We start from the raw sequence: 25616 nt of genomic DNA, 5'->3' as shown, positions 1-25616 counted from the left end.
CCCTTTTCTGTATTCCATCTCTTTGAGCAGCCTAACAAAGTGACTCTAACTTCCATCCCTCCCCTCATTGTCCAGGGTGATAATCGCACTTTTTTGTTCAGCCGTTTCATCTGACCAAGTGACTTTTTTTAGATACAGTGCAACAGCCAGCGTGTAACTCAACACCCCACGCATCTCCACGGTCAGGTGACCCATGGTCAGGTGACCGGCAGCGAGTATGCGATCTCTTCGCGGTCCTTCCAGGGGGGAGGGAGTGTCCAGATGTTCTAGGACGCGAGGACAATGAAACCGCACACACATAAGACCGGCCCAGCAGTACTGCCACACAGGGAGGGGGGCGGCAGATAAAACAGGGACTGGAGGGGAAGTGTTTCAGAGGGAAAGCGTTTTGGAGGGGAGGCGTTTTGGAGGGAAAGTGTTTTGGAGGGAAAGCGTTTTGGAGGGGAGGCGTTTCGGGACTTACCTTGTTGGCTGCGCCTCTGTGCGATCACCACCACCACCGCGGCGAGCACCACGCAGCACACCGAGGTGACGACGTTGGCCATCTGTGGAGGACAAACGCGCCGGTTAGCGTTAGCGTCCGGCTTCAGCGGGGCGAGTGCGGGGGGGGGCAGGAGCAGAGCTGAGTCGATCCGGGGCGGGGAGGGAGCGAGTTTCTTTCTGCTCCACGCTGTGATCTCACAGCGCTCTCCCCCTCTTTCGCACTCGCTCTGTCTCTCCCTCCCTCCCTCCCTCCCTCCCAAGGCCGCCTTCAGGAGCTCATCAGTGAAGCGATAATCCAAGAGGCGTGCCAACCCAGGGAGTGCCACGTTTTAAAGGGACAGCATTACTGAAAGACCAGCTTACTCAGCAACACCCTACTGCCGCCCATCAACTTCCTAACCCCGCCCTCTGCCTCCATGACTCCACCCAACGCCCCTTAACCCCACCCACCACCTCCATAACCACACCCACTGACTCCATAACCCCGCCTTCTGCCTCCATGACCCTGCTCGTTACCTCCATACCCACACCCACTGCCACCACAACCACACCCACCGCCTCCATAACCCCACCTGCCACCTCTATGACCCCACCCACGATTCCATAACCCCACCCACTGGCTCCCTAACCCCGCCCTCCCCGTCTGGGATAGTTTGATAATTGCATGCAGACAGTGCAGGGCTCTGTGCAGTGTTCAGTGTCCCCACGTCCCCGTGTTCCGGGAACTGGGGGCGCAGAGGCGCACATGCCTTCACGGCAGGAGTTTGCGTGTCAGATGAGCGACTCCAGGCTGTTATCAAAGAGCACTTTCCCATTGATATAAGGCACAAGCACATCTGCATCTCTGATGAGCATGAGCAACATGCACATCTCCAAGGAGACCGTCCTCATCTGAAACAAACAGACTCAACTGGTCAGCCCAACCCACAAAGACTATTTTAAGTGAATGTACTGTAACTGTGAACAAATATATAAAACTATTCCGTTTTTAACTCAACTTAAGTTCTGAAAAGGCTTCCCCTACAAGCGTGCACTCACATCATACACACACATTTGTGATTTATACACAAATCAACACAATTCAATTTTTACTAGTGAATTGTGTTCTTGCTGATCCACCGAGGGGTGTATTTCCTTTGTCTGTGTATTCACGATGAGCTGCAGTTTAATACGGAAACCTTTCCCCCACCTCTTCACAACCCATTAGACCTACATTACGTAATGCAAGATAACATGAATAGAAAGACATGAGCCATTTCACACGCTAATCCTTATATCATATCGCATTTCGGAGATGGCCATGAAATGCATTTAACACGATAAAGAAACGGAAGACAAAGGATCACACACAATGGTTGGAACCTGTTTCCATCCTCCCCAGGCAATTAATTATGCAAAGAATAAACCACAAGGAGCCGTGTTGCTGTATGAAAGTGTGGTGTGGCTCTGAGGTGAAGCTGTGGCATTAAAGCATCAGGGAACATGCTACTGCAGACAGCCATTTTATCTAATATCTGCTCATCAATTTATGATGGGTGTTTACTTATTGTCTCCTACATTTGTTGACAAATTGATTTTCTAATAGCGTATGTGATTATTAACTATGTGGTGCATGGTGGCATTACTAGGTGTTATTAGCTAGCAAACAGGACTGAACTTTTTAGCAATCTTGCTCCATGCCCCTTGAAAGAATGTCTGTCTTTGTTTGCAATATGACACTGATGACAAGATACTAACAAGCCAACAAGTCACTACTGACTAGTAGGTTATGAGACAACTGACAACCAGTGGTACATGCAATATATGTAGCAATACATCAGCAGTGAAGCTAAGGTGGGAACATCCTGGTACCTGGAAGTACCCATGACACTAGAGAAATTTTTTGGCTCTTCCAAAATCAAAAACAAACTCATGTCCTACCCTTTCTTTAAGCTGCTGAACACAGCCGTGAACTTCCCTCAGCCCTCCGACTTACCGTTTTTATAACCCTAACCCTAACCCTAGCCCTAGCTGAACTGTCTTATTTGAAGACCTAAAACTAACAAGCCAACAGTACTCTCTGAGAAACAACTGACAACCATTTAAAATGATGACAAACAAAGTAAGCTCAGTGAACATTCAATAATATAAATACAAAATAATATGAAAAAATATGCACATATTGCACATCTTTATATGACCATAGGTGCCCATGCTACTAGAGAAAAAGGTTTATTATCTCAAGGTCACACTCCTATATATACATTTCCTAATGACAGTCAAACAACACATTCTCTTTTCACATTATAACAAGGTGTCAATAAAAAAAAATATTGTAATAATATAAAATCTTCATATGCCTATAAAAATAAATGCCTTTAATGTGCAAATTGTATATTCACAAGAATGGAGTATGCATATTTGAATGCTAATAGCCTCATACATTATCTAATACTCTTGCTATGTAATTATATTAACCAAGTGACCCAAAATAATTACTGCACAAAAGAGTACAAAACGACTTGCACATTGTACTTCATAAATTCTATTTATGCCGGATACATCTTTAATTTCCTCCTCAGTGAAAGAGAACAAACGGTTGCAAATGGATGTCATTTGCAAAGATGCAAAATAGCCGTGCTCATTTCTAATAGTCAGCTCCACAGCCATGGTGCACAGAAAACATACTGCAGGTCCTCATAATGGGAACCTCTATTTCAGCTTCATTTAAAGTGACTGGAACTGCAGTCAAGGTTGTATCCTGAGTGTAATTATACAATATCATAATACCATAATCATAAACAGATTTTTTTTTTTGTTTGGGCTGAAAGGTTTTTTAGCTCAAGGTCCCCCTCCTGTATGCAGATTCCCGAACGCCAGTCAGAATGAGCTCACCGCTGTTCCCATGCCATGCCCGACACCTGCTGGCTGTGCCCTTCTAATACTGTTAATAACCTTTAACGATCACGTGCGAGAGATATGATTTATATCCACTACATTGCACAATTCACTGGAACTTTATACAGTATGCCAAATTCCGTACATTTGTTCTATATTTTCATAACTGAACCATTGCATAATTCAGCTGCCATGTGTAAACGGCCAAAGATGCAATGGTGATAATTTCCAGAGCTGAGGCTCTGAACAGAATCCACATTGATCTTGTTGTTCTATTTAAATTGCTCACTTACTCATTTGCAATTTTGCTGATGCCACATATTGGTGTTTGGCACAGAAATCCACAATTTGTGACCCAAATTTCATCTTGATGCATATGCGAAATGATTCTGACCCCAAAGGAGATGGCCACGTTTGAGCATGAGAGTAAAGATCAATAATAATATGCTTTCATTGCTAGTTCACTTCATTACAATTTAGATTAACAGCATCACACAAAAAACATCACAAATGTATCATCTGCTTCAACGGAGATATTTATAATTTTTCTCAGGATGTTGCAAAAATACACAACTCATATCTTCTGATTGATGTAGATGAAGTGTCATGCATACATAACCTCCTCCTGCTGCATGCGTTATAGCCACACACAATTTCTGGAGCCAGCCTTTTTATGATTACTTGAGCTGAAGAAACCCATCTGAAATAAAGTCCCTTCTTTTGTCTGGAATTTTCCTAAGCCCAGCCCCAGCAAGCCCAGCCCCAGCAAGCCCAGCCCCAGCAAGCCCAGCCCCAGCAAGCCAAGCCCCAGCAAGCCCAGCCCCAGCAAGCCCAGCCCCAGCAAGCCCAGCCCCAGCAAGCCCAGCCCCAGCAAGCCCAGCCCCAGCCCTGGAGGAAGATCCAATTTGGAAAACTCGTCGCTCAAAGTTGGAATCTTCTAGGTTCCATTGAGCAGGCAAATTAATACAGATCAGGACTCAGCATAACTTCACAGGTGTGTGCCTTTGGTTATTAGTAGAAAAGAACGTGTGAGCGAAGTGCAAGTAACTAAATTTATATCGGGTCACTTGGCATGTTAAATGTGTAATATTGACTGGTATGCAATCTAATTAGAATTGAGTACTTGTTCAATTGACTGTTTTATACCTGGAGCAATTAAACAAATATGCAAATTGGAGACATCTAGCCAAGCTCACGCATTTACACAAATATATTGAAAAACACCATTATTCGTTTTTGTCACGAGCACACCTCTGACAACATTTAAAGATCTTAAATCTTTAAAGGTGATCTTACCTTTAAAGATCACCAACACCAGTTGATGTCAAACCGAGATGGGAGATACAGAACAGCTAATTAATGAGAAACATCAGAAATGAAAAGCAGCAAAGCAGCGCTTCTTCAAAAACATTCACAGGGCTCTAGCAGAACAGTCAGACAGTTTAAATCACAGAGGCCACTGGAAACTCTTCAGCACAGAGACCCTGGAACACAGGTGAGAACAGAACCCGTCCATCCGTCTGTCTATCTGTGGGGATTTTCAGCCTCGGAGGCTGACAGCTCTTGTGATGACATGGCTGCTGCCTTGTCAGATCAGTAATTAAGTAATTTTTTAGTTTTGAAATCGCTGGAAGGCCCGTCCCCATTGGGTGAGGGTTTGTTTTGGGAATTACAGGAATGTTATTGGAGGAATGGAAAAGAAGAGCTACTGCGTTAAGACCATTGACTTTTGAAAGTGCCTCGTTGCGTAAGTGAGATCTTGCAGGGAACCAACACATTTTCTCTTCTTTTTATACAAATCTGTGACAAACATGTCACATTCATCATTTCATGTGAATAGCTCTGCTGACTCAATTCACTTATCATGAATACCTGATAATGTGATGACTGCATTTGATTAATTATTTCTCAGTAATTTTTAAGCGTTTGCTTAAAATGTGGAATATTTAATCTACAAGGAGATAATTGGATTTTGAGGATATATCTCCCCACAGTGTAATGAACATAATATATGTTCGGCAATGAAATGACAGGCAATTTACTATTAATCACGTTATGACTGCAAATATATTGTAAAAGGCTTTTAAGAACATACTGGAATAGAAAAAATGTTCACAGTTCATTTACTTCAAAGTGCCTTATCAGCAAATATTAAAACAATGCTACCAATAAAAAAGAGATAGTGGACCAGGAGGCTCAGGTTTTTTTTTTTTTTTTGTAGTTAGGGTAGGACTAGTCTCTTTTGCGTGATTGGGGGGGGGGGGTTGAGCTCCCACTGGATCCCCTGTAATTCTAACCTTGGTGAGTAATATACTGTACATAATGCATAATGTAATACAGAATTACTTACTTAAGGTTTTCAGGGCACCTGTTGCTGCAACCGTATGGTATTGATTGACACATGCTTATTCCACCTTTGCAAAAGGTTAAAATCAGTCTCAGGTAGTTTGGTCACTCCTGCTCCTGTCTTTCCTTGACATTTTCATATCAGCAATTGAGGAGCTGCGTAGGTGCCAGGTACGCATATTTAACAAACCAATCATCTCTCAGTATACTGAAGACTGTTCTTTCATTGTCCTATTGTTCTGACTGCCACGGGACACAAGTATTTAGCTGGTTGATTGAAATATATTATTCATTGTCATTTTGAATGATCCATTTTCCTTCTTCTTCACTGTAGCCACTGGAAATTTGCATTTAAATTGGATATTCCAGGCTGTAACACTGATGAGAGTTGGTATGAAGTATCCTTAATTGCAAGTTATGTCTACTCTGATGCATTTCTGATGAAGAAATCACCGAAATGTACTGTACTGATTGTGAGCTCATAATGTGTGGGACAAGGACATTTTTTTATTTTATTTGGCAGAAGCCAGCCTGTATATGAAAACAGCTAATATAGTAAGTAAGAAAGTAATTAAATAAATAAATAAATAAATAAATAAATAAATACATTTTTAAAAGTTGCAGTTAGTGGACCAGGAAAAGTAGTTAAAAAGATTAATGTTTTTGACACTTGGTGTTGTTCTCATTAACCTTTTCTCAGTTTGTACTTTTATGATACATTATTATTATGATATATTATTATTAAACTGACTGTCAAGGAACTAAGAGCTTTCACACTTATCTTCATTACTTTTAGCACTGTATTTAAAAAAGAAAAAAACTCTTACCCTGAGTAACCCTTAGAATGCAAGTGATACACTATAAATCTATTAATAGCCCAGGAGGCATTTCAAAAAATGACACTTTCAAAGCAAGATGCTGCATTTTTCAATCATACACCACCACATCATGCTTTACATTTATCTAGACATTTAACTGTCAGTATGACACGTACTTTCTGAACACAATCACAGCAGGAGTTATATTGAAATGGGAAAAAATGTTGGAGTTTATTTTAAGGATTTGAACAGGTGCAGTATACAAACTATTGCACTATTTAGATATGTGAAAATTGGTTGGAGGTGGATTTTTCGCCAATTATCATAGTTTATGAATGCATGTTTTTTTTTTGTTTTGTTTTTTGTTCAGTTGAATTCCCTTATAGGAGGATGTTACACTTTATTTCTTGGGTAAAAGGCTCAGAAATCTCAAGTAAATTGAAAACATATGATATACATACAGAATTAAATGCTATGATGGAAACTATGGTAAATATGAATGTGTATGTTTACTTGTTATCTTTCTCATCACCAGTGTTGTACAGTGATAATTAGTTAAATTTAGTGGTAATTGCATACCCTGAGTCCTGACAATACACAGTAAAATATTCAGTGTTAATTCAACTCTATCAGAGTACATATGAGTCCAATGGGACATAGTATTATTGATTTACAGACTGACTTAATATTCTGCAAACAATAAATGATGATTAAAATCCATGCCAAGCCATTTCCCCCTCTGCTTTAATAAAATATACTCGAATGCAAATTACTAGACATTGCTGCGAGCCGAACCCTATTTAACCTTGTAGAGCGAGTCGGCAAAAATCAATGAAGCAAACAGAACCATCGTTTTTCCTTCTATTTCAATGTTTTTGTTGTTTTTAACGCTGGAGCCCGCACGGAAAACTAAACAACACGCAGATCCAAAAAATGTCAGAAGCGATTCGGGGTCAGGCACGGCCTGTGGAAAGTTCCAAAAGAACACAGTTTGAGAAGCCGTGAGCTGAAATGGTTTACAGGGCTGAAATGGTTTTGGGCTCGTACAGGGCTGAAATGGTTTTGGGCTCGTACAGGGCTGAAATGGTTTACAGGGCTGTAATGGTTTTGGGCTCGTACAAGGCTGAAATGGTTTTGGGCTCGTACAGGGCTGAAATGGTTTACAGGGCTGAAATGGTTTTGGGCTCGTACAGGGCTGAAATGGTTTTGGGCTCGTACAAGGCTGAAATGGTTTTGGGCTCGTACAGGGCTGAAATGGTTTTGGGCTCGTACAAGGCTGAAATGGTTTTGGGCTCGTACAGGGCTGAAATGGTTTTGGGCTCGTACAGGGCTGAAATGGTTTACAGGGCTGAAATGGTTTTGGGCTCGTACAGGGCTGAAATGGTTTTGGGCTCGTACAAGGCTGAAATGGTTTTGGGCTCGTACAGGGCTGAAATGGTTTTGGGCTCGTACAAGGCTGAAATGGTTTTGGGCTCGTACAGGGCTGAAATGGTTTTGGGCTCGTACAGGGCTGAAGAGAGCCCCAGTCTTAGCGTGACATTAATGCCCAAGCGTCAGCGTGGTTCTGTGACCCGGGAGTCCGATTGGCACAGGGGGAGGGGGGGGCACGGGGGGTGGGGGGAGGGCACGGGGGGCGGGGGGGGGTGGGGGGGCAGGAAGCTGGAGTATGCGTGGGGGGGGGGGCAGGAAGCTGGAGTATGCTGTGTAAATCTGTGGAAGAGTGCCCTAAATTGAATTACCGCTAAACAAAAAGCGTCCTCATTACAGCACACGAGTGACTCATATCACACAAAGTCCTCTATCAGTCTTTGACTCTGGGCCAGAAATCTCAAGCAATTTAGTAATTCTTCACGGTAAACACGGTTATTTATTTTGGAATGGTTTATGAGCGGACGGGCCATATTTGGCCTGATGGAGTTAATGTATTGATGCGTTTACAAAGGAAATAGGAAATGCGGCCAACTGTCACAAATTATGCGTTCGCCGGATGGAATTGTTAAGCGAGCTAGCAGGAGTTCTACGGCAAGGGCAACTTAAAAATGCCCCTTGAAATGAACGTTAGCCAGGCTAATGAGCTGCTAGCTGGTATCTTTACTTTTTTATTAATTAGTTTGCAAACAGTATGGAAATAATAAATGTTCTGCTTGGCTGATCATAACCAACTCAGGTCACTAGTATTTACAGTCAAAAAGATTTGCTTCCCACCATTAGACCCTCCACCCAGTCAATGAGTACATGGCTAGCCATCTACAGGATGCTCAAAGTAAACGTCGTCGTCAATGAAATCCACTAAACGCTATTAGAAACAGAAGAATAGACTATTAAAATTTAAAATAGCTAATACCGACCCCATGCCACCATACGATTAAAATGAAAATAATGTTGGCTAAACTGCAGATACAGACAGAGTGGAGAGCATGTCAAAGCACATTTCCTCACATTCATGGAGTTTACCGAGCTTAACGGAAATGACAAACCCAAATGAATGACTGCAAATGAGATCATAATTCAGATTTCCATTTTTTAAAAACTGTTTGAGCAAAAATGAGCCGAATCCTTCGATTCCTCTGGGTCTGCTGCACCTTGAGAGTTTCTGTGACTTTAAGTGGACAGGCCTGTCAGTCCAGCCCAGCTGAAGACCACATGATCAATCTCTGGCCACACAGGCCCTACAAACAAGCCTGTACTGCACGTCAGACACATCGCAGTCCAGTCCAGTAAATACAAAAACAACCCAATGTGACGTGACACGCCCAGAGTTTCTCTCTCTGAAATCACGTCTCTGTTGTCTGTGTACAAGCTGTGTTTATTAGGAATATCCATCATTGAGATTCCCATGTACCGTTTGTTTCAACTAAGAATGTAAACTATTTATTTTCAAATATGACACCAGGGCGTCAGTTACACGAAACGTCTAATTGTGGATGTCAGAAGTTCACATTCGCAAAATCGTAATGTAAAGTTCTATCTGTATTGCCGCCTAAATCAAAAACTTTATGGGCTGAATTTTCAGTGGGAAGATCCACAGTTTTGTAGTTTTGACACATGCATGATGACTAATACACAGTCACATATTAAATACAGAATCATCTTTGTAGTGCAACAGCTCTTTGCAAATACAGTCACTGAAAGATATATGCATCTTAGGATTTTTTTCCCCCACTGTTAACCTTTCATACTAACTGCAACAGAGGAGTAAAAATAAAAAAGAATAGATTAATACTTAAAGAAGCACACCATTCAGCACTGTTCAGTCCTTCTGTATTCATTTGCATACTGCACGGAGAGAAGATAAAGAGAGAGAGCACGAGAAACAAATTTAAAGTGCAAAATTAATACCTTCATTTAAATACTGAGGATTTTTCCATCTAGCTCGATCTTGCCTTTTTCCAAGTACGCGGACATGAAAGAAATCAGGAGCAAGGTCTTCACTCTGCTCCAGACATGCGGTTGGATGAACTGAATTGTTCAGGGGCAGCAGTGAGTGACTGCAGCTCAACCCATAAATCAAATTACAGAAACAGCGTGGCTTTTGAGTCCAATGATGTCAACCTACCCCGACCTGCCCTCTCTGCCTTCAAACCAGCATGGAAAAGACAAAAAAATAATCTACTCTCAAATCAGCCTCATATCCTATTTGTAGTAGCAGAGCAACCAAAAAGGGTTTGCTAAACAACCAGTCAAATCCAATGACAATTGTGCTTCTTGCATTAACATGAACTCAGCTGTAATTTCTGTAAAGATGAACAAGGTTTATTTGTTATTTTATTTCTATGTATAGTGCCATAAGGTGCACTCCACCTTTCTGCAAGCTGGAAATAGTCTCTCTGCTTACCCTCCGATATGAGTGGGAATAAGTATGTTTCTCTAACATTGAGGACTTGCAGACCTAGTGGGTTCTGTTTGTACACTGTGGCTAAAAACAAATGGTATTTATATCGATAATAAAAAATGCAAATAACGTAATCTAAGAAACCTTATAAAACCAGAAAATAAAATGCATTGAAAATACATTCGCTAATTGCGATTGCGAATGATGCCACTCACATTGCAGGGAATGATAATTGTAGATTCCCCATGAAAATCCTGTATCTGGTGATTATAAGCAGCTGCAACTCCAATACAGAGAGCCGTGTGAGAGATGTGCAAATAAACGCCATGTATATGTGGAGTGTTCTCCTGTGGAACTGAAAACACTATTCATTAAACTACTGGTGCAGCCAACTGCCTAACATTAAAACCTTATTTCCTTAAGCAAGCATATTTAAACACATTTCAAACAAACACATTAACAAGAAACCACTTTTGAATACTAAATACATGTGATTTCTTTGCTGTCAGCTTGACTATAATTAACCAGAAATTGAGTGACAGCAGTAATGAATATAGATGAAAATCTCCAAGAGAACGTAAAATTATGCAAACGAGAAGAAACATAATTTATTTAATCTCCTTTAGTTAGCGTGTTTGGAAAGTTTTCCAGCTAGCTTCCATACAGATATGAATAGCTGGTATAGAAGGAAAATAATTTGGCCTGTTTCTTGCTGTTGCTGTGCTGTATTTTACAGCTGGCATGGAGGAGCAGATTGAACTGACATTTTGTCAGTTCAGGCCCCAAAGCCCTGAATGTTTGTGGTGAGAAATAAAGATTATGACTTTTCTGCATCGCCTCAGCAAAACTGGACTTCCACAAAGAGGTAGACCCCAGCTCAGTGCTCCGGCAGTGCCTTAAGTATTCAGAGGGCCGCTAAAGTAATCTCATCAAGCACTTATTTACTGGTAAGCCGATCAGCCAATGAGAGGGATACATTTGACAAACTAGATTTAAAATAGGAAGAAATGGGAGTTCTTACAGTATGACTGAGCGGTCTGCTGCTCTGGGACTGCTGCTGCCATGGATCTGTGGGTCTGACCATCAAAGCTAATGACTGTCGGCTGTTGACGTCATAAGAAAATGTAAATACTGTTTCAAAAATAAATTCAACTCAAACGTGGGTTTATATTATTTTCCGTCATAGGTGACAAAAGTCCGTCTTTGCCAAACAGCTGCTTCCTCAACCTATGACTTCTTCTGGCCCTATGGGTAGTACACATTAGCAATCCTCCTCCGAATTTGAAGAGAGTAAATATTTATGGGAGAACCTTTTTCTTGATGTTTTATCCACCCTCTTTAGAACATCCGGCCTGCCGTTTGTGTTTTATATTCACAGAAAGGGTGTGGAGCACAGATGGGTTATTTTGCGGGAGGTTTGTGTGTTTGCGGGTGGTGTGTTTTCGATGTTTTGTTTTAGGGTGGTTCGGTGGTTTGCGAGTGGTTTGTGGTTTGCGGTGGTTTGTGTTCGAGTGGTTTGTGTGTTTGCGGGTGGTTCGTGTGTTTGCGAGTGGTTTGTGTGTTTGCGGGTGGTTCGTGTGTTTGCGAGTGGTTTGTGTGTTTGCGGTGTTTGTGTGTTTGCGGGTGGTTTGTGTGTTTGCGGGTGGTTTGTGTGTTTGCGGGCGGTTTGTGTGTTTGCGGGTGGTTTGTGTGTTTGCGGGTGGTTTGTGTGTTTGCGGGTGGTTTGTGTGTTTTCGGGTGGTTTGTATGTTTGCGGGTGGTTTGTGTGTTTGCGGGTGGTTTGTGTGTTTGCGGGTGGTTTGTGTGTTTGCGGGTGGTTTGTGTGTTTGCGGGAGGTTTGTGTGTTTGCGGGAGGTTTGTGTGTTTGCGGGTGGTTTGTGTGTTTACGGGCGGTTTGGAGCACAGACATGGCTGAGGGCATCTTGCCCGTGTGGCTCCCTGGCAGAGTGGCAGAGGCATTAGGAGTCCATTCCCAGCTCCCTGGGCCTTTCAGTACTTATTTGCCAGACGATCCATTATGAACAGGCCTCGCTTCCAGCTTCCTGCTCTCCCCCAAAATACACACGTGGGAAATATTCCATCAACGCCTCTAAACGGTCAGCACCCCCCCCCCCCACCAAAACCAATCAAGGGTGGAGAAAACGAGCAGCTAATGAGGCTGATGCATTGAAGCTGACAGAAAAGGACTTCCTCAATACAAAATGGCTTTAAAAGGAAGAGGAAAAACTGTGTCTCGGCACAAACGTTACCAGTTACCAGTCTACCTACTCTATTCCAGTCTATCCTTCACTAACTTACTTATTGAACTTAACTGCGTAGTTATGTCTGTTTTTAAGCTTTATTTTTTGGTAGTTGGAACTATGGGCAGTTGGTCGGTGCTAGAGTTAGAGCTGGTGAAATCTAGCAGGGTCTAATGTGTCCCTTCATCTTCCTCCCACTAATATTGATGGAATGGACATGATAATCATAATCATCATTACCATTATCATCAGCCTAAATGGCCTGGTAGAAGTTAGGTATGGCAAGAAGAAAATGGCTCTATTGACTACTGCCTACATTTGTCATTTTAGACACATGATTTTACGTAATTATTATTTCGTACAACAAGTATGTATGTGTTGAACATGTATTTAGGTTTGTGAGAATTGTTATTAACTGATTTTTCAGGTCAGAAGTATTGGTCTTCTGAAATTTAACAAACCTGTGTCCTAACCGTTCTTCAAGCTGCTGAACACAGCTGTGAACTTGCCTTTACTCTCAGACTTATCGTTTTCCTAACCCTAACCCTAACCCTAACCCTAATTTTGGCCCTTAACCCTAATTGAAGCCATTGGTAGCTTGGAATATTTCAGAAAACCCATTTAAAATTGATTACAAAACAAGGTAAATATCAAGAATAAAATAATACAAATGCAAAATAATGTTTCAGGTCATTTAAAATCTTTTTTTTTTCTTGAATAAATATGAATATATTGCACATGTCTTTAATGGCCATAGGTAGCCAAGCTACTGTAGAAAATATTTCACTCGTTCAAAATCATTAACAAACCTGTGTCCTAACCGTTCTTCAAGCTGCTGAACACAGCTGTGAACTTGCCTTTACCCTCAGACTTACCGTTTTCCTAACCCTAACCCTAGTTTGGGCCCTTAACCCTAATTGAAGCCATTGGTAGCTTGGAAAACGTCAGAAAACCCATTTAAAATTGATTAAAAATCAAGGTAAATATCATGAATACAATAATACAAATGGAAAATAATATGTTTCAGGTCTTTTAAAAAGATTTTTTCCTTGAAAAATTTTTTATATATTGCTAATTTTTTAATGGCCATAGGGACCCATGCTACAGTAGAAAATATTTGACTCATCCAAAATCATTAACAAACCTGTGTCCTAACCATTCTTCAAGCTGCTGAACACAGCCGTGAACTTGCCTTTACCCTCAGACTTATCGTTTTCCTAACCCTAACCCTAGTTTGGGCCCTTAACCCTAATTGAAGCCATTGGAAGATTGGAAAACTTCAGAAAACCCATTTAAAATTGATTAATAAACAAGGTAAATATCAAGAATAAAATAATACAAATGCAAAATAATATGTTTCAGGTCTTTTAAAAAGATTTTTCCTTGAAAAATTTTCATATATTGCAAATTTTTTTATGGCCATAGGTACCCATGCTACAGTAGAAAATATTTGACTCATTCAAAATCATTAACAAACCTGTGTCCTAACCGTTCTTCAAGCTGCTGAACACAGCTGTGAACTTGCCTTTACCCTCAGACTTACCGTTTTCCTAACCCTAACCCTAGTTTGGGCCCTTAACCCTAATTGAAGCCATTGGTAGCTTGGAATACTTCAGAAAACCCATTTAAAATTGATTACAAAACAAGGTAAATATCAAGAATAAAATAATACAAATGCAAAATAATGTTTCAGGTCATTTAAAATCTTTTTTTTTTCTTGAATAAATATGAATATATTGCACATGTCTTTAATGGCCATAGGTAGCCAAGCTACTGTAGAAAATATTTCACTCGTTCAAAATCATTAACAAACCTGTGTCCTAACCGTTCTTCAAGCTGCTGAACACAGCTGTGAACTTGCCTTTACCCTCAGACTTACCGTTTACCTAACCCTAACCCTAGTTTGGGCCCTTAACCCTAATTGAAGTCATTGGTAGCTTGGAAAACGTCAGAAAACCCATTTAAAATTGATTAGAAATCAAGGTAAATATCATGAATACAATAATACAAATGCAAAATAATATGTTTCAGGTCTTTTAAAAAGATTTTTTCATTGAAAAAATTTTTATATATTGCAAATTTTTTTATGGCCATAGGTACCCATGCTACAGTAGAAAATATTTGACTCATTCAAAATCATTAACAAACCTGTGTCCTAACCGTTCTTCAAGCTGCTGAACACAGCTGTGAACTTGCCTTTACCCTCAGACTTACCGTTTTCCTAACCCTAACCCTAGTTTGGGCCCTTAACCCTAATTGAAGCCATTGGTAGCTTGGAATACTTCAGAAAACCCATTTAAAATTGATTACAAAACAAGGTAAATATCAAGAATAAAATAATACAAATGCAAAATAATGTTTCAGGTCATTTAAAATCTTTTTTTTCTTGAAAAATTATATATTGCACATGTCTTTAATGGCCATAGGTACCAGCTACGTAGAAAATATTTCACTCTTCAAAATCATTAACAAACCTGTGTCCTAACCGTTCTTCAAGCTGCTGAACACAGCTGTGAACTTGCCTTTACCCTCAGACTTACCGTTTCCTAACCCTAACCCTAGTTTGGGCCCTTAACCCTAATTGAAGCATTGGTAGCTTGGAAAACGTCAGAAAACCCATTTAAAATTGATTAAAATCAGGTAAATATCATGAATACAATAATACAAATGCAAAATAATATGTTTCAGGTCTTTTAAAAAGATTTTTTTCATTGAAAAAATTTTATATATTGCATATTTCTTATGGCCATAGGTACCCATGCTACAGTAGAAAATATTTGACTCATTCAAAATCATTAACAAACCTGTGTCCTAACCATTCTTCAAGCTGCTGAACACAGCTGTGAACTTGCCTTTACCCTCAGACTTACCGTTTTCCTAACCCTAACCCTAGTTTGGGCCCTTAACCCTAATTGAAACCATTGGTAGCTTGGAAAACTTCAGAAAACCCATTTAAAATTGATTCAAAATCCAGGTAAATATCATGAATAAAACAATACAAATGCAAAATAATGTTTCAGGTCTTTTAAAAAGATTTTTTTCCTTGAAAAATTTTATATATTGCAATTTTTTATGGCCATAGGTACCCATGCTACAGTAGAAAATATTTGACTCATTCAAAATCATTAACAAACCTGTGTCCTAACCATTCTTCAAGCTGCTGAACACAGCTGTGAACTTGCCTTTACCCTCAGACTTACCGTTTTCCTAACCCTAACCCTAGTTTGGGCCTTAACCCTAATTGAAGCATGGTAGCTTGGAAATCAAAAACCCATTAAATTGATTAAAATCAGTAAATATCAGAAAAAAAACAAATGCAAAATATGTTCAGGCTTTTAAAAAATTTTATTGAAAATATTGCAATTTTTTTGGCCAAGTACCAGTACGTGAAATATTACTCATTCAAAATCATAACAACTGTGTCCTAACCTTCTCAGCTGCTGACACAGCGTGAACTGCCTTTACCCTCAGCTTACCGTTTCCTAACCTAACCCTAGTTGGGCCCTAACCCAATGAACATTGTAGTTGAAATCAAAACCATTAAAATGATAAAATCAAGGTAAATATCAGAATAAAAAACATAAAAAAGTCGGTCTTAAAATTTTCTTGAAAATTTATATTCATTTTATGCCATAGTCCAGCCAGTAAAATTTTACTCTCAATATTAACAAACTTGTCCTAACTTCTCAGCGCTGAACGCTGTGACTTGCCTTACCCTCATTACGTTTTCCTACCTACCAGTTTGGGCTACCTAATTGAAGCAGGACTGGACTTCAAAACCATTAAATTGTTAAACAGGTAATAAAATAACAATGAAATATTTCAGTCTTAAATTTTTTTTTTTTTTAATTGCATTTATGGATAGTACCAGCTACGTAAAAATATTTACCTCAAAATCATACAACCTGTGTAACGTCTCAGTGAACCACTGGAACGCTTTACCCCAACTACCGTTTTCCTAACCCTAACCCTAGTTTGGGCCCTTAACCCTAATTGAAGCCATTGGTAGCTTGGAAACTTCAGAAAACCCATTTAAAATTGATTAAAAATCAAGGTAAATATCAGAATAAAAAATACAAATGCAAAATAATGTTTCAGGTCATTTAAAATCTTTTTTTTTCTTGAATAAATATGAATATATTGCACATGTCTTTAATGGCCATAGGTAGCCATGCTACTGTAGAAAATATTTGACTCATTCAAAATCATTAACAAACCTGTGTCCTAACCGTTCTTCAAGCTGCTGAACACAGCTGTGAACTTGCCTTTACCCTCAGACTTACCGTTTTCCTAACCCTAACCCTAGTTTGGGCCCTTAACCCTAATTGAAGCCATTGGTAGCTTGGAATACTTCAGAAAACCCATTTAAAATTGATTAGAAATCAAGGTAAATATCATGAATACAATAATACAAATGCAAAATAATGTTTCAGGTCTTTTAAAAAGATTTTTTCATTGAAAAATTTTCATATATTGCAAACTTTTTTTATGGCCATAGGTACCCATGCTACAGTAGAAAATATTTGACTCATTCAAAATCATTAACAAACCTGTGTCCTAACCGTTCTTCAAGCTGCTGAACCAGCTGTAACTTGCCTTTACCCTCAGACTTACCGTTTTCCTAACCCTAACCCTAGTTTGGGCCCTTAACCCTAATTGAAGCCATTGGTAGCTTGGAATACTTCAGAAAACCCATTTAAAATTGATTACAAAACAAGGTAAATATCAAGAATAAAATAATACAAATGCAAAATAATGTTTCAGGTCATTTAAAATCTTTTTTTTTCTTGAATAAATATGAATATATTGCACATGTCTTTAATGGCCATAGGTAGCCATGCTACTGTAGAAAATATTTCACTCGTTCAGAATCATTAAGTTTGAATTATACCCCAAACGTTGTAAAACCTTTGCTCTCTGTGAGCATTTAGACTGGGTTGACCACCCCAGCCTACAGTACTGTGCGAGAGTCAGAGACCACTTCCTGTTTATTCACTTTCCAGTCAAATCAGCCATTCAGTGCAAATTAGCACACAGCAGTGCCTCAGAGCTGTGAATGCCTCGGGGGTTTCAGACAAAATGCTGCAAAATGCTCAATATTCTGAAAGTGACATTGAACAACTCTAATTTGAATCGTTACTTGCATTACTGTAGTGCTTGTTGTAAATATGCAGATCTAGTTAGGAGACATAAATCTTTTAAAGCTTAAGTCAATAACCAATAATCAAATGAGCCGTAGGGATCTCATTAGAATATTCATTAGCAGTGCTGTAGTGTTTGAGACTGGTTGCAGTCTGGAGGCTGTTCTGGAGACCACCTGAAGATGGACTCTGTCTCACGCAGGACTAATTTTTCTTCGACCAGGAATGGGTCAGGGATGGTGAAATATTAATTCAGATCGAGACCCTGAAACAAATGTGTTTACATGTGCATGCAAAAAACTTTCTGACCAGAAAAACACTGTGTGCAGAACATACAGATCAGCAGAATGTATATGTGCCAACAAAGAGACTGGGTAGGTTTTTCATTTTGATTAAAAGAAACTAACAATAAAAAAAAAGTAGTCACCAACCTGGTTAAGCTGAGTACCCAGATGAGATTCAGCATGTGAGACAGAACGGTAGAATTTATTAATTTTGCCCTCAAACCGTATAAAGATGGCCCTTTGCTTTAAGGTACGGCCTGCGATGTTTGAGTCATCTTGACCCTCCAAGGTCTTGGTCTGGACTCACACTCGAATTACCACAGACTCAGCCTGGAACTGGCCTGGACTAAGTCGCTCTTATGTTTCCTACCCTGTTCATTAGAAATTATATCTTTGAAATGCTGTCTATTTTTATATCAGCGATAATAAGGAGCTGGATAAGGGACAACTGTTCATGCTACTACTGGTTTCACAACCTGCTTTGTTGAAGGTCATTCTGTAATAGGTTAATATCTCTGATATAGTACTGTAATTATGTTAAAGATGAAGAAAACAAGACCTTGTCTACTTAGCTCTTACTACAGTTCATAATATGCCTTGCCCTCGACTCTGTAAAACAAAGGTTAACAAAAATTGTTTCTTACAACAGTTTATTCAGTATCAGCAACCCTTGAACACTGATGTCTCAGAGAAAAGAGATGGCAAAGCACTGAAGTAAGTGGTTGAAAACTAAATACAAAGTGCATCTGGGTCTCAGTTATACATTAAATAAATGCAATGGGTCTTCTGGAATGTCCTCACGATGCGGGCTATCATAGTAATCAGTGATTCATCTCATCTCAGAATCTCCAGATGTTTATTCTCATTATCCACAGCCAGGCGCTCAGTTTCAGGAGAAGCTGTGTTCTGCCCCACACCTGGGCTGTGGTCACATGACTGGCTGCACACCGAGAATGTGCAGGTAGCGCGGGAGCGGAAGAAGCCGTGCGAAATAATCCTCCTCCGGCTCACGTCCGTGCTCGGCCGCTCCGTGGGCTAACAGAGACGGCCTGGGACACAGGCCCAGGGAGGTAATCTCCGCTCGCCATGAGCCGCTGCTCTGCGGGGCTGGAGCCCACCCTGAGAGAGCAGGGGCCCCAGACGCAGACACGGGCGTGTGCCAGAACAAACAGGAGGCCTCCTATCTCTACCCCAACGGACTGTCAATGAAGGATCGCCTAAGTAAACAAGCTTTATATTAACAATGCCCTGTAGTTTCAGCACCATCTTGGAATGTGATTTTTTTTTTTTTCCTGACTACCATTTTTATCAAGACATACATCGAGCAGTTCACGGCTTAATGTGTTTTTTGTTTTGCTTTTCTTGCTGGGTGAATTTCATATTCTGTCAAGTTGTGTCATGTCTGTTTTAGACACACTGCTAAAAGGTGATGCTGGATCACCGTCTACCTGTGCATTTAAGGAAACATTGCATATAAGGAGCTGAGCATCCACTTATATTCCACATAAGAGAGCAGATCATAAAATCATTGAGCTTGGAATCTCAAGTTAACTCACCATAATGCATCATAACAGGCTATAATTGCATACCGTATAATACCTTCCTGAAAAAGCCTTGCAGTTCTTCAGCTTAATCTTAACAATAGTTATCCATATGTATGAAAATACTGAAAATGTAGTGTATTCACATCTTTATCCATGAATGCTTTGAACATGTATTTTTCTATTCAGGCTGCAATGAGCCATTTGAACAAAGCTCTGTGGCTCTGAGCTGCAAAAGTCATTATTTTCATGACTATAAAACAGATTAAACTAAATCATATCTCACTGCGAATAGCAAGTAAAATGTGACAAACCAGTAATAATCTCAGCAATTCATCCAATGAATTGGGCATATAAATGTAAATAATAGCCAATAATTTAAAATAACTGTTACAATTTTAAGCAAACAGTGCTGAAAAGTGCATAGTGAGTCCAGCTAGAAAATATGATTCGCATTCTGCTACAATAGCAATGCTGTTGTTTAAGACTTTTAAATAGCACAGCAATATTATTATTGGTCTTTCCACGCAGTACTATCTACTATAAAATAAGCATTTATCTGGCAAATCCACAGTCAGCAGCACACGCTTCATGTTGTATGTATCTGCATATATATGTTTTCTTCCATATGGCTTTAAAACAGACACCGGGTCTTAAATTTTAACAGTTTTATAGCGGTGATTTCCCTTTAAGCACCACTTTAAATACTTACACATTAGGTCTAGGGGTATTTTGGCTGATGTTGCAAACCTCCAGGGATACCATTTTATGGACGGCTAAACAATAGTGTCCATGTTTCTGCGAGCATCGCTGGCTCATAATAAACTTTCACACGAACACCCCGTTTAGCTCAATCATTGTTTATCTGGTTGCATTTCTAATAGCCTGAGGACGAGAAAGCAAAACCTTTGAATTGTGATTAAAGAAGTGTTTTGATTCGAGAAATCCATTTAAAATGATAGACTTTCACAAAGCTTATATCCTCCAAAGACATAGGGATCGACTGCTACTCTGAACTGTGAGACACACAAATGCTTTCTTTTTCCCCATGCCAGTCCATCATTTCACTCAAACCGCAAAAACAATTTATTATGCAGAATAAATATAGCCTCAATAATAAACAGTTGATAAAACTGCAGTGAGTTTCATTCGTCTAGCCTTTTATGTAACATATAAGCAATTATGAATGCAAAACAAAACACGTGTGCAATTTTTATTTTTTACCGAGAAAAACACAATGGCTGTGAAAGATGAAAAAAGGTGCCTGCTTTAATTATTCTTTAAGTGCTTCACAGGACAGTTTGAACTGTTGATGTCTGTTCTCCGAGTTTTAATCTCCTTTTTTCTGTGGGAAAGGAATTAAATATAAAGTGAAAGTACGGTTCAGAGCCAAATGGAAATACTGGTAATTGCTGTGCTGCTTATAAATGTAACACCAATAGAAATGGCCAATGAAGTTTACTTTTGAGTTCTGCCTTGCAGATCTATTGAATTATCCCACTGGCTTTTCACTAGGTTGACTATGTCTTTAGGTCATTGTACTCATTAAATTTTGATGCACTTAAAAGAGAATAGTTGGACTCCAAGGTTACCTTCACATTTTTATATATCTTTAGTGTTGCTAATGACAATAAGAGGAGAACAGGGGGAAAAGGAGTTATGAAGAACAGTTCTAATCCATGACACCATATCATGGATATCGTGTACTGGGCATATGACACAACAGATGGAATTGAGTGTTTGCAGTGTATGTGTATTGCATTTTCCTCCAGTGCAGGCCTTCGAAGCTCAGAAGCTACTGAGCTTCCAGCTAAAAGGGATTTATAAGCTCAGGAACAATAACAAAACAATAACAAAAGTTATGCCTTAAAGAAAAGATGTTTTGAGAGCGGTTAGGAAGATACTATGTAGCTCAGATATTTATCCAGTTTCATCTATTGTTTGGCAGACTAAGTTAGCAATCCTCAGACGTGGTGTATCCAAGGAAATAAAAAGGTTACTCCCAAATGAACACTTGGGATTATTTGATAAAGGGAAAATTGACTGATTGTGCAGTATTGATGATTTGATGGCTTAACTGATGCATTTTGGAAATACTGAAGTGTGTCCATCAGCACCACTGACCCCATTTTTATTTGAGTATTTCAGGAAGACTAGGTTTTTTTGTCATTGTTATTATTCCTTACCTGTGCCAGTTACCTGCTATTTGAAACTCCCGTCTAGAATTGAACATTCCATTTTACAATCATCTCACTCAATTCTCCTCAGGATGGGGAGTGCGGGGGAGGACAGCCATGATGAATGCAGTGATTTCCTCCCCTTTTATTTACCCCCCCCCCCTTGATATTTTTCTTTTCCACATCAGCCAGTCCAAATAGGTTTGAGCTTCTCAGCACTGATATGGGGGGGGCAGCAGCAGCAGTTATTAACTGATGTATTATCTCCTGTGTGCATTAAACTTTCGTACTAGTGAAGTCACTCCCAGCACGAAGCACTTCGGTCCTGCAGCCACAGTGATAATCTATTGTGGACCCCGCAATTACTGCTCTCGACTTTCAGGGCGAGACTCTGATGTGGCAGCTGTTCCACCTCAATGAGAAGGAACACTACTGCTGTCTATAGATAATCAGGTACAATTATTGCGATGATTAAGCTTCGCAAATGAATGCCACATGCAGTCATTTGGAGGTGGTCCCAGTACAAAAATATAAGACACACCAATATTCATAGTAATTGAAATACACTAAATACCCTCTCAACATGATAATTAAGCATTTCTATCAATACCTTTACTGTGAATTGGGCTACACTTGGGTCCGTAGATGCTAATGCTATTTGTACCGTGCTGCTTTCATTAACTTTCATTAAATGTGCCAGTTTGTTCCCGATAAAAGCTTGTCTAAATACTGAGGCAAAATGTGCAATAACTCTCATGTGGAGATACAGCACATAATGAACCAGCAGTGCTCCTTGCATGATGGATAGTGCATCTATCATTTTCATGTACCCGTGGCCATTAATTATGGTAAAATATCCTTCACTGGATCAGAATCAATAAATATCTGACTGGGGGATTGATGTGCGGCTGGTCTGCAAAGACTACACGTAGAAACAGGTAAGTGGCCATCCACTGATTCTTACGTCTTCGCCTCCTGCTAACAGTCATGTTTCCTCATTTCGCTGACAAGAAGCTGACAACGATTTTAACAGAATTTACATTTTAACAAACCCTCCTGTTAAACGTCTCGTCGAATGCATCAGTCTGATGGCTCCCGTCACTGAGGTCAGCGCAAACTCCCGCGTTGATGTCATACGCTGACGCATGCGAAGCAGCGGATGACAGGACACATACTGTCAGAACTCTACAGGTGCAGTCCTAAATAACCACACCTGGGCCATTCAGAGAGGCTGAGTACGTGTGGAATACCGATGAGGCCGGTGCAGAGAGGGGGGGCATAATTCAGCTTTCTACGGTATGAAGTGAAACAAATGGCCATGCGGTATTTAACTGTATATTGAGCCTTTCATTCTCATTTGAACCTTAATTTGAAAAAACCGACAAATATTTTGATGGATAGCGAGGTGGCTGTGGAGAATACAGGTTATACTGTACAATACTGTGGCAGAATTAAGCGATTTAAAGAGAATGACAATGCTTGAGTTGAGATTATCAGTGCTAATTAATGCTAATTTCTGTTTGTCTGCTATTAAAAATGAAAGGATAACTCTCTGTTAACGTGTTTGCTTTTTTTGTCTGTTACCCTCTCTGCTCTCTCTCTGTCTGTTACCCTCTCTGCTCTCTCTCTGTGTCTGTTACCCTCTCTGCTTTCTCTCTCTGTGTCTGTTACCCTCTCTGCTCTCTCTCTGTGTCTGTTACCCTCTCTGCTTTCTCTCTCTGTGTCTGTTACCCTCTCTGCTCTCTCTCTGCCTGAATAAAAAAATAATAAAGGGGGGGGGGACTGTCTGTTCTCCTTTAAAAAATCAGCCCTTTTTTTCCTCACACAGAGTCGGTGAGTAGACCCCCCGTGTTTGTAATATGCACATCTCAAATGAAACCAGAACTGCCATTTGAGACGGGCAGTCCATCGAGTCTCCCGTAGTCGGGTTTATGCGCCGGCACCATTAGAGTTTAATCTGCGTCTCAAATAGCACATCTCCCTTTCTTCTGCCTATTTTGTCCTGATACACCCCCCTCCATCTCTAGCTGGAAAAAAATATAATCCTACAGTCCTAATGACAGTTAGAGCTCAGACCTGAGCTATCCTTTTAAGGATATCACTTTCTGGCTCCAGTGCGATTCTCAGATGCACAGTGGTGTTGGGATTGGGTGCTTTTGAGAGAATGAAATATGACCAGAGGACATCTTGAAATAGCGGCTTACTGATTATGTGCTACTGAAATGATGAATCACCATCTTGTTTTACAACAGTGTGCATTTTACATACCGGGACCATTAGTTTAATGGCCCTCCGTCACATGAGGTGATAGAGATCTTTAGAGTTTATAAAAGGCAAGCGAAAGAGCCGATTTGTCAATGGCAGCATCCAATCTGAATGAATTTCCATTTATGTCCTGCATGCCCAGTTTGGACTAACAAGCGAGCAAAATAGTGCATCAGTATGAATGTGCGCTTTTAAGCCAGAGTGACAAATATACTGGTGATTATGAGGGCTTGTGTTTGACCCCTCTGCCATTTTCAGGGCGTCTGCAGTACACACTGCATTGGTAAGCAATATGGGAAGCAACTGGAATCTTTCGTTATTACAGCAACAAATCAACATGCCAAAGCCAATTCGGCCATTAAAAAGAAAAAAAAAACATTTATTTCAGCCGCAGATCAGATCCTGAATATTTAAGTTCAGTCTCTTAATAATTGATCAAACTCCTGTGGCTCAAAATGAGTCAAGTCAAGACAAGTCAAATCCACAATCTCAGGCTTTCCAGATACACGGTTACCTATTCCTATCCTGCCCCTATTCTGTCACGGTCTGTAGTCATTTATGAAGGGGTATAGATTGAAAGCTAAGTTTGCCTATACCCATACCCCTTCTGCTTTGTACTCCAATACTCAAATTTAGTTATTTAAAAATAAAGAAAAGAGGTGGTGCTATATTATGCTGAAGCCAGCGCCTGTGTGAGCGCTGCGCCGTGCCCATGCTCTCAGGTTTATATGAGCGTTCAGCAGCGCTGCAGCGCCTGAGTGAGCGCTGCGCCGTGCCCATGCTCTCAGGTTTATATGAGCGTTCAGCAGCGCTGCAGCGCCCGGCGATCAGCGCTGACAGGGGCGTGATAACGAGGCGCGTCTCAGAGGCGATAAACAGGATTACTCAGGCGGCCCGCAGACGCCGCCTGCGCCCCAACACACCCGTCTGCTCGGGTCGCCCCCGGGTCAGCCCTCTTCTGGGGCGTCTGCGGAAGCCATCTCCCCGCTCCTAATGGAATAAATCTTATCTAATCTCAATGCAGCGATAATTTTACCTGTGGCTCGTTTGAGCCACCTAATTAATTTGTTTGAATTGGCAAAGGAATCCTGAGTGTGTGATCGCTGTATGAAAACTGTGAGGACTAATTAGCAGACCAACACCAGGGACAGCTGGGAAAGATTCACATTTGTAACGTGCCTGTCAGTCTCAGTGCTTCTAACTTCATTCTAACCGCTAAAGGTAAATCCTCGAAAGCAGGGCCCAGGAACTCCACAGGTAGTCAGCTTCCATCCAACAACATCAATAATAAAAGTAAAGATATGATTTATATTGAAAGTGATTCTAAAACACATTGAGCAAATTGGAAAAAAAAATCCAGCACCTATTCTATTTTTTTTTAACAGAAAGACAAGGGCTGTGACTATATTTGTTGAAGGGGCGTGGCTAAAGTGAATTGATTCAGAATGTGGAATGTGAACAGCCTTGAAGAGCAAAAGCGAAAACAACTGGCCTCGCCTGTTTCTGTCTGGCTGAAACTGGGCTTAGCCTGACACCTACAAACAAATGTTAATATTTACACAAACGCGAATATGCCTTGAGCCTGAGCCAAAAGAATATTGCCTTGGAATCC

General features: G+C 40.3%; 1 protein-coding gene across 2 annotated transcripts in view; it reads right to left on the bottom strand.

The window, feature by feature from the left end:
- LOC135233631 (ciliary neurotrophic factor receptor subunit alpha-like) overlaps positions 1–25616 on the bottom strand; it is a 200200-nt gene that overhangs the window by 106817 nt on the left and 67767 nt on the right. For both annotated transcript variants that reach the window (XM_064297384.1, XM_064297386.1), the window contains exon 2: positions 464–545. In XM_064297384.1, coding sequence (XP_064153454.1) covers positions 464–545 — 82 coding nt within the window. The remainder of the gene's footprint in view (positions 1–463; positions 546–25616) is intronic.

The sequence above is a fragment of the Anguilla rostrata genome, chromosome 10 (genome assembly GCF_018555375.3).
Source record: "Anguilla rostrata isolate EN2019 chromosome 10, ASM1855537v3, whole genome shotgun sequence".
Classification (NCBI taxonomy): domain Eukaryota; kingdom Metazoa; phylum Chordata; class Actinopteri; order Anguilliformes; family Anguillidae; genus Anguilla; species Anguilla rostrata.
This window is presented reverse-complemented; position numbering and strand designations above follow the sequence as displayed.